Raw genomic sequence first — 12522 nt, forward strand, 5'->3', positions numbered from 1 at the left:
AACTTGGATGATAAGTGAGTTGGATTTTACCTGAGTTCAATCACCAAGTTACTTCTCTACTTAGAAAATACTGGCAGCCAAATTCCTTAACAAATATTTTATATTTGTACAAACTTGATTTTTTTTTCTGACCACATTTTAAAATGTTTACTTAGCTGTTTTTAAGTATATACAAAATTATAATACGAACCCATATGCAACTTCAATGATTGTTGAAACATTTTGCAATTCATGTTTTTGTTAATTGCATTTGGAAGCATTAACATAAGATGATTTTATAGTTGGCTGTATAAAAGCTCACAAGATTTAACATAAAGTCTGAAACTTGCTTTATGAATGTATATTCAAGTATCAAATTATTTATTATTGGTTTTTATACCAAAAGCATGTTGCCAGTTAGAAAAAAAGATACACTGTTCAATGGTCATGCATTGTTTATCTAGAAGTAGACTTTTATTTCTATCAGTGAGGCTTTTTTCTGGCTTAAGCCTGATAAATCAATTCTTTAACAACTCTGTTTTCAGGTTACCTCTTCTAAATTTGCCTTCTGGCTCTTGGAGGCTTTGGGATATGAATCAAAGGTTTCATTCAGCAGTGTCTCTGAACAGCAGGAGGCACTTGCACTGTGTGAGAACTGACTGTGCTCCAATCTCGTTTGCAGTTGAAAGATGCATGAGCGTAATGCAGTCTGGGACACAGATGATCAAGCTGAAGCGTGGGACCAAGGGGCTCGTCCGGCTCTTTTACCTGGATGAACACCGGACCCGCCTCCGCTGGAGACCCTCTAGGAAGAGTGAGAAGGCAAAAAGTAAGACTAGCTTTTGAATTCTTGACTTGACCCAGTAACACATGGCTTCTATTGGATGGGCTCTGTGGAAGTTTTAGCTTGGTAAAACTTTCATATTTTTACAAGTTTTAGGGGGTCAGTGGTTAGAGAATGTGCAGAGACAGAATAAGTGATGACCATTTTTGCTTTTGTTAATTCATCAGGAACTTTGAATCCATAAAAAGTTTTCTTATCCACTAGTGCTGTTGAAGGTAATATTTATCCTACATTGAAGACATGTTGTATTTAGTTGGGATATGAGGTTTTATAGCTTGAGGCCTTTTATTTTTCTTTAAAAAAGTGAAGGAAGTCATAAATCTCATAGGATTAAACTGTTTTGACATATTCTGTGCACAGTTAACTGACGAATGGATTGACAAAATTGTTTTAATGATATCAAATAAAATAGCTTTGATCTGCCTCCTCCATAAAGCCTCTCTCCCAATCCTAAACTCAGTTTCTAGTCCATGCTGAGTCCCCTGGAGCATCTCTCTTCATCTGCTCCTTCCTCTTGTTTTCACATGGACCTCCTTCATCCAGGGTCTCTGTCTTTCTGGTGGCATATGCAAAATCTCCTAACCAAGCTCCATTTGCTAGTTTCTTCTGCCCTGACCAGTGAAGATGCTTTCCTCTTCATGTCACAGATGACCTCCACTAAATTAGGCTTACGTGATATACAATTTATTCTCACTTAACAAGAAACCCAGAGACTGGCTGGCTCCAACTGTGGGACGTTGAGCCTCTAGTTCTGTCTCTCTGAGCGCTCTTGGCTCTCTCCCTTCTGCACTGACATTGTAATTGAGGCAGCAGTAACATGGCTTCACAACTGATAGGCTTCAAGAAGATGCAGAAAACGGACCTTCTCTTCCAGTGCTTCCTTTTCAAGAGGGGAGAGCCCCATTCCATGCCCTTCCCTCAAGCAGAATGCATGTCTCCTTGGTTACAAGTGGGTTTGTTCCCACACCTAAAGCCATTATAGGAGTCCGGAGTGGGGCCACCCCAATGCCTTAGCCGTACTGGAACTTGCCTCGCAATGGTCAGAGGCTCATTTCCCCATGAGTGGAAAGAAAGAAAAATTGGGACTTGCCATTAAGGCAGAGCAGAGGTATGGATGGTGTATATGGGCAGTCAGTAAGATTACAACTTTCTGATTCATGCCCCCAAAGAGGCAAGTGAACAAACAGAACGTAGTGTTTAATCCAAAGTAATCCTCTCTGCAAGTGTTCCCCTGACCCAAGCCTGCAGTGTTGCTCCACCACCTAAATAATGCTCATCTCTGCACTGTCACTCCAGCTTCTCATAACCTAGCCTCTACCTGCCTTTCCAGCTTTGTCTCCTGTTACTCTACTTCCTGAGCTTTTCAGTCCAGCATCTCTGGAGTGGGGCTAATGTTTCTGTATCTTTATGCCTGTTTTCCCCTCCACCTCTCAAGCCTCGCTCTGTCTTCACCTTTATAGCTTTCTCTCTATGAATCCAAATCACATTTAGCTATGCTATTTGGTTGCCATCAAATGTTTTTTCCCTTCAATTTTTTTTCCCTTCAATTTTTAACTGCTGTCGTATGCATATTGTAAAATATCAGAGTCGGCTCTAGGTCTTTGTATGTTTTCCTTGCATAAATGTATAAACTATACATTTGATATATTTACATCCCCCTTTTCTTCCCCCCTGCTGGGCTTATCTGTTTTCCTATCATAAATTTTAACACTTCCTGACCCAGTGCCTAGGAGGGTATTGTCTGAGTGCCCAGGAGGGTAGAGTAGTACATGGAGAAGGTTACTAGCAGGAAATGATAAAGCTTGTATTGCACATTTGGACTTTTCAATTGTCTGGGCAATTCACAGACAATTAATTTTATTTTTAAATCTTAAGATGATTTTACTTTTCTGAATCTGCACACATATCTTCACCTGCCAGGTAACTGCACTTTCCTCACTTTCCTCACAGTACTTATTGACTCCATTTACAAAGTCACCGAGGGTCGGCAGTCTGAAATATTCCACAGACAGGCTGAGGGGAACTTTGATCCCAGCTGCTGCTTCACCATCTACCATGGCAACCACATGGAGTCCCTGGACCTCATCACCTCCAACCCCGAGGAGGCGCGCACCTGGATTACAGGCCTCAAGTACCTCATGGCTGGCATCAGTGATGAAGATTCCCTTGCCAAAAGGCAGAGGACCCACGACCAATATCCTCCCTAGAACTTTAATTCTGCACTCTGTATGTGTCTGTGTGTCTGTATGTGGGTTAGACTATACTTTTCCCCATAATTTTGAGGCTTAAACCCACTTTCCTTGCTGTCTTTTTTCTTTACCCTTAGCAGCTTTCTGCCCACTCCTCACTCCCACCCCAAGTAAACGAATGTGTAGAACATGTAGAAACTTAAGCTTATGTGAACTCAGGAGCAAACTTCTTTGGAGGAGACTAGATTCAGCTTCATAATCTGCTAGGTCTCCAAATGCATCGTAAAGTTTCCTAAGAGAGACGAAGCAACGAGCAAAATGTTTATTTGAGTTAGAGTTTCCTCCCACTTTGTTATAGAGTCCGTCTAATTTAACAAACTCTTTTTTTTTCTTTTTCAAATTCATAAATTTTATCACAACTTCCTAGGCGGTGCAGTGGTAAAAAATCTGCCTGCCAAGGCAGGAGACACAGGAGATGCAGGTTTGATCCCTGGGTCAGGTAGATCCCCTGGAGAAGGAAATGGCCACCCGCTCCAGTATTCTTGCCTGGAAAATTCCATGGATAGAGAAGCCTGGTGGATACAGTGCATGAAGTCATAAAGAGTCAGTCACGACTGAGCAGCCGAGCACATACATACTTACAAAACACTTTTTTGAGTTCCAATTATATACCAGTTGTTAAGTTCTTTCCTGGTTTTTCTCTCTTCTTAATTTACAGTTTGGAATCTGAACTGATTGATCCTTAAGGGGAAGTTATTTTTTACTTATATTTACCCTGCCTAAATTGTTCAAGAAACTGGAGTTTCTTGATTAAAATTCTGATTCTCATTCTTGATTAAACCCATTCTTTGGTCCTGCAGCATTGACAGGATAAATGATTAATGTGATTAGTCTGCAGGCACCTCTTCTGCTAGGATCACCTGGACATGTGACATGCATGGCCATTCTGGCCTCAGTTTCCTTATCTGTAAAGTGAGGGTATTAGACTCATTGACTGCTTTGGCTCCCTTCTTCACATTTTGAATGGTCTTAAAATACATGTTTCTCCCTCCGCCTGTAGGAATTAGTACTACTTTCCTGCTGTCATTGGAATGTGCACCCTAATTTTTTTCCAAAGTAGGGGTAAATTTGTGCTGCTTGAGCTATAATCCTCACCCAGGGTACTGTTGAAGCAGGGTGGAAATATTCAACCCATGAAAGGGTGTTGACGGTGCAAAGGTCTAAGCCGATGAGCCATGATGTTTTCATCAATATTCACAGCATGCAGGTAAATCCAACTGGGATTCATAAGTGAACAAAACATAAACATAACAATTAACTTTGTATGCTTTTTTTTGTTGGTTTGGTTCTTAACTCCTTTACATTTGATAAAAAACCAAATAATGAATGCTTTCTGGTGCAAGCCACAGAACCATACTAACAGTGCCTCAGACAATACAGAATATTCATTTTCTCAGGAACAAGAGACCTGAGGTAGAGTTAATTCAGTGGGTCAGTAATGTCATTAGAAGAGATCTAGGTTCTGCCATTCTCAGCATTTTGGCTTGGTTCATTAACTGGCTACGCTTTGGTCAAAGAGAACTGCAACAGCTCCAAACAGAGAAACGCTGCCCAGAGGGAGCGAAGTTTCTTCTCATAAACCTCCCCCTCCTTTTTTTTTAGGAGTAAAGAAGAACTTCCCAGGAGTTTCACAGAAGACTACCTCTCATCATTGGCCAGAAATGCTATTGTGGGCCCATTTCTAAACCAACTCTGACAAGAGAAATTAACATAATTGGACTTTGATCTCAGGACCCTTTTTGTATTTTTAGAACCTGAAGACTCCAAAGAGTTCTATGTGGGCTCCATCTACTGATATTTGTCATATTAGAAATTAAATCGGAGAATTAAAAAAGCTCATTAAAAATTATAATAAACTATTACATATAAACATTTTTATGGAAAGTAACTTTTTCAAAGCAAAACAAATTAGTAAGAAGGGAGGTATTGCTTTACTCTTCGGCAAGTCTTTAAGCTTTTCTACATGTAAGATTGTATCATCTGTAAACACATAATTTTACTTCTTCCCTTCTGATTTGGATGCCTTTTATTTCTTTTTCTTGACTAGTTGCCCTGGCTAGAACTTCCAGTACTTTGTTGAGCAGAAGTGGTGAAGGCAGGCATTCTTGTCTCATTCCTAATTTTACAGGAAAAGCTTTCAGTCTCTAACTATTGCGTATAATATTTGCTATGTTTTTTTCATATGTAACTTTTATTATGTTTGGATAGTTTTCTTCTATTCCTATTTTGTTGAGTGTTTTCATCATGAAAGTGTATTGAATTTTGTCTAATGCTTTTTCTGCATCAACTGAGATGATTGTGGTTTTTCTCTTCATTATGTTGATGCAGTGTATTACATTGATCAATCTTATGTGTTGAATCATCCTTGTATTCAGGAATAAATCCCACTTGGTCATGGTGTATAATCCTATTAATATGCTGGTGAATTGTATTTGCTAGTATAGCTGACCCTTGAACAGTGTAGGAGTTGGGGTGCAGACCTCTTGAGCAGCTGAAAATCTGAGTATAACTTTATAGTTGGCCCTCTGTATTGAGGTTCTGTATCCGTGGATTCAACCAGCTGCAGTGCATGTAGTACTGTAGTACTTATTTATTGAAAAAAATCCACATATAAGTGAAACCACACAGTTCACACCCATGGTGTTCAAGGGTCAACTGTATTTTGTTGAGTGTTTTCCACCAGTGTAAATAAGAGATAATGGTCTGTAGTTTTCCTGTAGTGTCTTTCTCTGCCTTTGGTATCAGGGTAATGCTGTCCTCATAGAATGAGGTAGAAAGTATTTCCTCCACTTTAATTTTTGGGGAAAAATTTGACAGTTTGGTGTTTGTTGTTCTTTAAATATGTGGTAGAATTAACCAGAGAAACCATCAAGTCTAGAGATTTCCTTTGTTGAGAGATTTTTGACTACTGATTCCATCTCCTTACTAGTTATAGATTTATTCAGATTTTTCCATTTCTTTGTGATTTAGTCTTGGTAGTTTTTATATTTCTAGGAATTTGTCCATTTTATCTAGCTTATCCAATTTTTTGGTGTACAATTGTTTACAGTGGTATCTTATAGTCCTTTATGTTTCTGTAGAATCAGTAGTAATGTCCCCACTTTCATTTCTGATTTTAGTACCGAGTCTTTTTTTTTTTCTCTTTGTCTGTCTAACTAAAGGTTTGTTGATTTTTAGTAATCTTTTTGAAAAAAATACTTTTGATTTCACTGATTTTTTTTCCTCAGTTGTTTTTCCACTTCATATCTGTTCTTGTCTTTCTTATTTTCTTCTTTCTGCTATCGTTTTAAATCTATTGAGACTTCATTGGTGGCCTAAAATGTAATCTATCCTGACAATGTCCCATATGCCCTTGAGAAGAATGTATATCCTATACTGTTGGGAAGAGTGTCTATATATGTCTGTTAGAGCTAGTTGATTTATTGTGTTGTTTAAATTCATTTCCTTAGTTCTGTCTGGTTGTTCTATCCATTATTGTGAGTGCAGTCTCCAAGTATTATTGTAAAACTTTCTCTCTTCAATTTTCTCCGTTTTTGCTTTATATATTTTGATGGTCTGTCGTTAGATACATGCATGTTTATAATTGTTATATCTTCTTGTTGTATTGAGACTTCTGTTAATACATAATGACAGTCTCTTACAGCCTGTTTTGATTTAAAGTCTATTGTTTGATGTTAGTAGAGCCACCCCTGCTCTCTTTTGGTTATGATTTGCTTCGAATATCTTTTCTCATCCTTTCATTTTCAACCTGTTTGTGTCTTTGGATCACAAGTGAGTTTCTTGTAGACAGCATATAGTTTAGTCAGGAATTTTAATCTATCCTGCCCATCTGTCTTTTGGGGAGTTTAATTGATTTACATGGAAATAATTATTGATAAGGATTAATATGTTATTGTGCTATTTGTTTTCTTTATGCCTTATATCTTTTTTTGGTCTCTTATTTCTTGACTAATAAGAGACCATCCTCTTTTTATGTGTTTTTTTTTTTCTTTTTTGATTGCAAAATAAATTCCTTCATTGTTTCTTTTTATGTAAATTCTATAGATGTCTTCTTTGTGGTTATCTTGAGGATTACATTTAATGTTCTAAAGTTAAAATACTCTAGTTTAAATTTATACTACTTTAGATGAGTAGGTTTTTGAATCTGATTTGTTTGTTCATGTTTACTAGCAGTAGAAAGTTTTCATATTTGAGTTCATTGACAGCTGAAGAATTGTATCTTTTGAAAATATGCTATCTGGAAAGTGAGCATGCTCTAGAATCACACAGAGGAACCATTTTATAAGAAATATAGAATAGTTGCTGTTTATGTCAGTGAGGAAAGAAAAAGAAACAGGAAGTTAATGAATAATGAAGAGGAAGCTAGTGTCACAAATAGGGAAATTTATGTTGAGTCAGGGAGCCATTCTCATAGAGATTTGTCAGAATTTGATAGGGGTTTAGATAATGTCTTACTATCAGGGTTTAGATAATGTCTTACTATCAGAATGACATCCCTGATTAGATGTACATTTAATTATATTAATTGGGGAGAACAGAGCTGAGATGTTCATTATTATTACATTTCAATTAGACCTGAAAATTTCAACTGTGAATGAATAATGAGAATAATGAGTCTTAAATGATTGCATGAATAAAATGCATCCAGTGTAAAGTGAAATTCAGGTGATTTCTACAGTATGGCCATGTTGAATGGAGGTAGATGTGGTACCTCTGTCTATCAGCAGCAACACAGTGTTGTGGTTAACGACTGAGACTGGTGCTGCCCTGTCTGGGGTCCAGCTCCAAGGCTGCCATGTACTGTGTAACTAGGGGAGTTACTTAAACTCTTTTGCTTCAGAGTCTTGAACACGTTGATGATGGTGCCCCCCCTGTCTCACTGTGTGACCATCAAATGAGTTGGTTATACACAAAGTACTTTGAATGTTCTCTGGCTCCTAGTAAGCATTTTATAAATAGTAGCTGCTGCTGTTATTGCTAGAGAGGGATAAGGATTGGCAGACTTTTTGCTTTTCCTGGTCAGATAAAAATGCAGTGTCCACAGCATACAAAGATGATGATGCCTAGGTACTTAGCCTCACCATGTTCCTCCTTCATATCCTCCATCACATCATTCTCCTCTGTGATTCCTCCACCTTACCTCTTGACGCCACTAGGGAAATTATTACCTCTAGAAGACTCCAGGCAGTCCTTTATGGATGTTGTCAACTGAAGCCTTACACCTTCCCTATAAATTTGGAGTTTTGCTTGTCGGGCAAATCTGGCCCTCCCTTCCAGTTACATGGCCTCCTGAGCTAAGAATGGGTTTTCTATGGCTGAAAAAAAAAAATCAAAAGGAGAATAAAATTTTTTGACACATGAAGTTTTATGAAATTCAGAGTTCAACATCCTTAAATTTTATTGAAACACAACCATGCCAGTTCATTTATGTATTGCCTGTGGTAGCAGAGTTGGGTGTTTGCTACTGAGACCAAATAGCCTGTAAAACCTAAAACATATACTATGAGGCCCTCTTCAGGGCCCTGTTTGCCTACCCCTGAACTAAATAATACTGTTCAATGCTTTACATTCTCCTAAAGTTTTTTCATTAAAAAATACTAGGCCAGAACTTTTCATTCAGTTTTTACTCTCCTAGTTTTTCTTTGTAAAATTGCTATTTCTTTTCTTAAATTTATCGTGTATTAGCTAGGAATCATTAATTCAGGGCTTTCTTGGGCACTCATGTGTTAATTTTGAAGAACAACTTTGGGGTATCAGAATACTTTTACCTGCAGTTATATCTTATATTATACCATGGGTACCGTTACTGAGAGAATGGTGTTTCTTTAATAGAATCTTAGAGTTGGAAGGGGCTTCAAGGTCATCTAGTTGTGCTCGCTGACATTATAGACGAAGAAATGGAAACCCCAAGAGGTAATATAAGTGACCCACTGTCGTAGGCCAGGTCAGAATGAAGTCAGAACTAGTGTATATTACTTGTCTGAGTCTACTTCTGTTTCTGTCTTACCAACCCTAGATCCCTTAAACCAACAGTCCAGGCCAGCTCATGTGTTGACACTGAAGGCCTTGCAGACACAGGCTCATCCAAAGCCTGTTTGTTTCTGCAGAATATTCATGCTTAGGGTTTGTTTATCCCTGCTTCTTCCCTGGAGAAGTCTTTAAGGTGCTTTGGTAAAGAAGTTTAGCATCAAAGGATGAAAATACTGCTGTCCTTGAACTAATTTAATCATTTCTTTGAATTCTGACCAAATATTTTATGGGGCACAGAGCAGTGTTCATGGTCAAAAGAAATAAAGCTCATGTAATGGGCACTGTAGGCCCAGAAAACAGAAACAACAAGATTCAGGTTCTAACTAGTAATTGGTCCAAATGTTTTACTCTTGATTCTTCAGTTATTTTTCCCCCTGGGTCCTGTGTCACCCTTTAACTTCCAGGTATCATATATAATGAGGTCCTACCTGAACTCTATGAGAAATAATTGAATTTGAAAGAACCAGCCTGGTTATTCTCAAATGTTATAAAGGGAACAAGATGTGAAACAGATATTTACAGTTGAAAAATCACTTCTGATTAACTTTAGGAGAAATAAGACTATCATATTTTATTTTCTTTCTAAGGTATAATCTCCTATAATCATAATTTGAATTACCTAAAAATATAAATGTTCTGAGTTACTACTAAGAGGTCAGTTAATATTTTGACTTAAATGAAAATCTCTCTGTCTGAGGTCACCTGCTTGATGAATATTTTTCATTGACCTCTTCCTTTGACCTACTCCCACCTTCATTCTTTTCCTCTTCTTTATTCTTTGAATTTTAAAGCTGATTTTGGTTTTCTTTTCTTTCTTCTTTTTTTAAAAAAGATTTTTTGACGTAGATCTTTTTTCTTTATGTTGTTGTCGTTCAATAGCTAATTCATGTCTGACTATTTGCATCCATAAACTGCAGCATATCAGGCTTCCCTGTCCTTCACTATCTCCCTGAGTTTGCTCAAACTCATGTCCATTGAGTCAGTGATGCCATCCAATCATCATATCCTTTGTCACCCCTTTCTCCTTTTGCCATCAGTCTTTCCCAGTGTCAGGGTCTTTTCCAGTGAGTCAGTTCTTCACATAAGGTGGTCAAAGTATGGGAGCTTCAGCATCAGTCCTTCCAATGAATATTCAGGACTGATCTCCTTTAGGATGGACTGGTTGGATCTCCTTGCAGTCCAAGGGACTTCAAGTGTCTTCCCCAGCACCACAGTTGAAAAGCATCCATTCTTTGGTGCTCAGCTTTCTTTATAGTCCAACTCTCACATCCATACATGACTACTGGAAAAACCATAGTGGACCATTTTTAAAGTCTTTATTAAAGTTGTTAAAATATTTCTTCTGTTGCTTATGTTCTGTTTTTTCGGCCACAAGGCATGTGGGATCCCAGCTCCCTGCTGCTGCTGCTGCTAAGTCACGTCAGTTGTGTCCGACCCTGTGCGACCTCATAGACAGCAGCCCACCGGGCTCCCCCATCCCTGGGATTCTCCAGGCAAGAACAATGGAGTGGGTTGCCATTTCCTTCTCCAGTGAATGAAAGTGAAAAGTGAAAGTGAAGTTGCTCAGTCGTGTCTGACTCTTCGCGACCCCATGGGCTGCAGCCTACCAGGCTCCTCCGTCCATGGGATTTCCCAGGCAAGAGTACTGGAGTGGGTTGCCATTGCCTTCTCCGCCCAGCTCCCTGACCAGGCATCAAACCTGCACCCCCTGCTCAGTAAATCTTTAATCCAATTAAATTCCCTCCCTGTAATTTGACCTGAGGCCAAACTGTGGTGGAGGTAATGAAGATAATGGTGATCTCCAAAAGGTACCATGCAGGCACTGCTGCATTCAGTGCCCTCAGCCCTGCAGCAGGCCACCGCTGACCCATTCCTCCACTGGAGACTCCTAGATACTCACGGGCAAGTCTGGGTCAGTCTTTTGTGGGGTCACTGCTCCTTTCTCCTGGGTCCTGGTGCACACAAGGTTTTGTTTGTGCCCTCCAAGAGTCTGTTTCCCCAGTCCCGTGTAAGTTCTGGTTGCGCTATGGTGGGGTTGATGGCGACCTCCTCCAAGAGGGCGTATGCCATACCCAGGTCTACTGCACCCAGAGCCCCTGCCCCTGCAGCAGTCCACTGCTGACCCGTACCTCTCCAGGATATACTCAGACACAATTCTGTCTCAGTCTCTGTGTGTTCTCTGGGTCCTGGTGTGCCCAAGGTTTGTTTGAGCCCTCTAAGCATCTCTGGTGGGTATGGGGTTTGATTCTAACTGGGATTTTGCCCCTCCTTCCATCTTGCTGGGGCTTCTCCTTAGAGATATAGGGTTGACCAAAAAGTTCATTTGGATTTTTCCATAAGATGCTACAGAAAAACCTGACCAAACTTTTCTGGCCAACCCAATATATAAGCTTCCCAGGTGATATGATTTGACCCTCATTTCCCAGTGAAGGGAATGACCTCCGTGTGTCCTCCTCTCACCATTCTCAGTGTTATTGTCACTATTAGTAACTCACTAAGAGCCTGTGGATTGTGGGGTCTCCTCAAAAGAATTTCTTCTCAAGTTCGGTGTTAATGATCAACCTTCTTGTGCATATTCTGTGAAAGTAGTTTTTATTTTGATGACCGTGTAAGTGGCAAGTGTTTCCTTGACCTTTCTGCAAGTGGGTGAAGCAGACCTTTGAGGAAGCTGATAAGAATGGCGATGGCTTATTGAACATTGAAGAGATACACCAACTGATGCACAAACTAAATGTCAATCTGCCCCGAAGAAAAGTCAGACAAATGTTTCAGGTATGTTTTCACAACGGGATTGACCTTACGTAAAATACACTTTGGAGGGCAATGGTATACTGAGATATTTCAAAAGGCTATTTTGTCTTGGTGGAAGCTAATATTACCTGCTGTATATCGTTTTGTTTTTCTTTGAAGGCAGAGGCATTTTATTTCATCAGAGAAAACTTTCCAAACTTAACATGCATCCACAATTTCACTTCCTAAAATGTGTTGTTGTTGCCATTTTCAGAGTGATTATAAGCACTTTACTTGACAGTTAAATAATGGGGTAAATAGGATGAAGTCCCTTGGAGAGGATAAGATCTCATCTTTCAACCTCATGGTCTGTAATGAGGATCAGAATAAAGACTAAGTAGTGTGAAAAAATAGCACTTGTGGAACTCCTCAAGAGCCCTCTATTTTGTTTCAGAGGAGTTGAGGATTTTAGAATCCCTAAGATTTAGAAGTGCTGTATCACTCCTGCCATTTAGGGAGCTCTCCAGAAGTTCACGCCACTCCTTCTTGGTATTAGATGAGATGTTCTTTCCCTGTTTGAAAGTCCTGGAGGAAAATTCTTGGACCCAAATTTATCCTGTGTCCCCCGCTCAGATTGTACTCAGCCTTCCATCTAAGATGCTGAAGTGAGTTCTATTAAGATTGGCGCAA

The 12522-nt window shown here is 39.3% G+C and overlaps 1 protein-coding gene across 6 annotated transcripts in view; it reads left to right on the forward strand.

The window, feature by feature from the left end:
- PLCH1 (phospholipase C, eta 1) overlaps positions 1–12522 on the forward strand; it is a 253204-nt gene that overhangs the window by 141802 nt on the left and 98880 nt on the right. For all 6 annotated transcript variants that reach the window (XM_010844736.1, XM_010844734.1, XM_010844735.1 and 3 more), the window contains 3 exons: positions 662–808; positions 2774–3017; positions 11745–11874. In XM_010844736.1, the coding sequence (XP_010843038.1) occupies positions 662–808; positions 2774–3017; positions 11745–11874 (521 nt within the window). The remainder of the gene's footprint in view (positions 1–661; positions 809–2773; positions 3018–11744; positions 11875–12522) is intronic.

The sequence above is a fragment of the Bison bison genome, unplaced genomic scaffold (assembly GCF_000754665.1).
Source record: "Bison bison bison isolate TAMUID 2011002044 unplaced genomic scaffold, Bison_UMD1.0 scf7180017864207, whole genome shotgun sequence".
NCBI classification, from domain to species: Eukaryota; Metazoa; Chordata; class Mammalia; order Artiodactyla; family Bovidae; genus Bison; species Bison bison.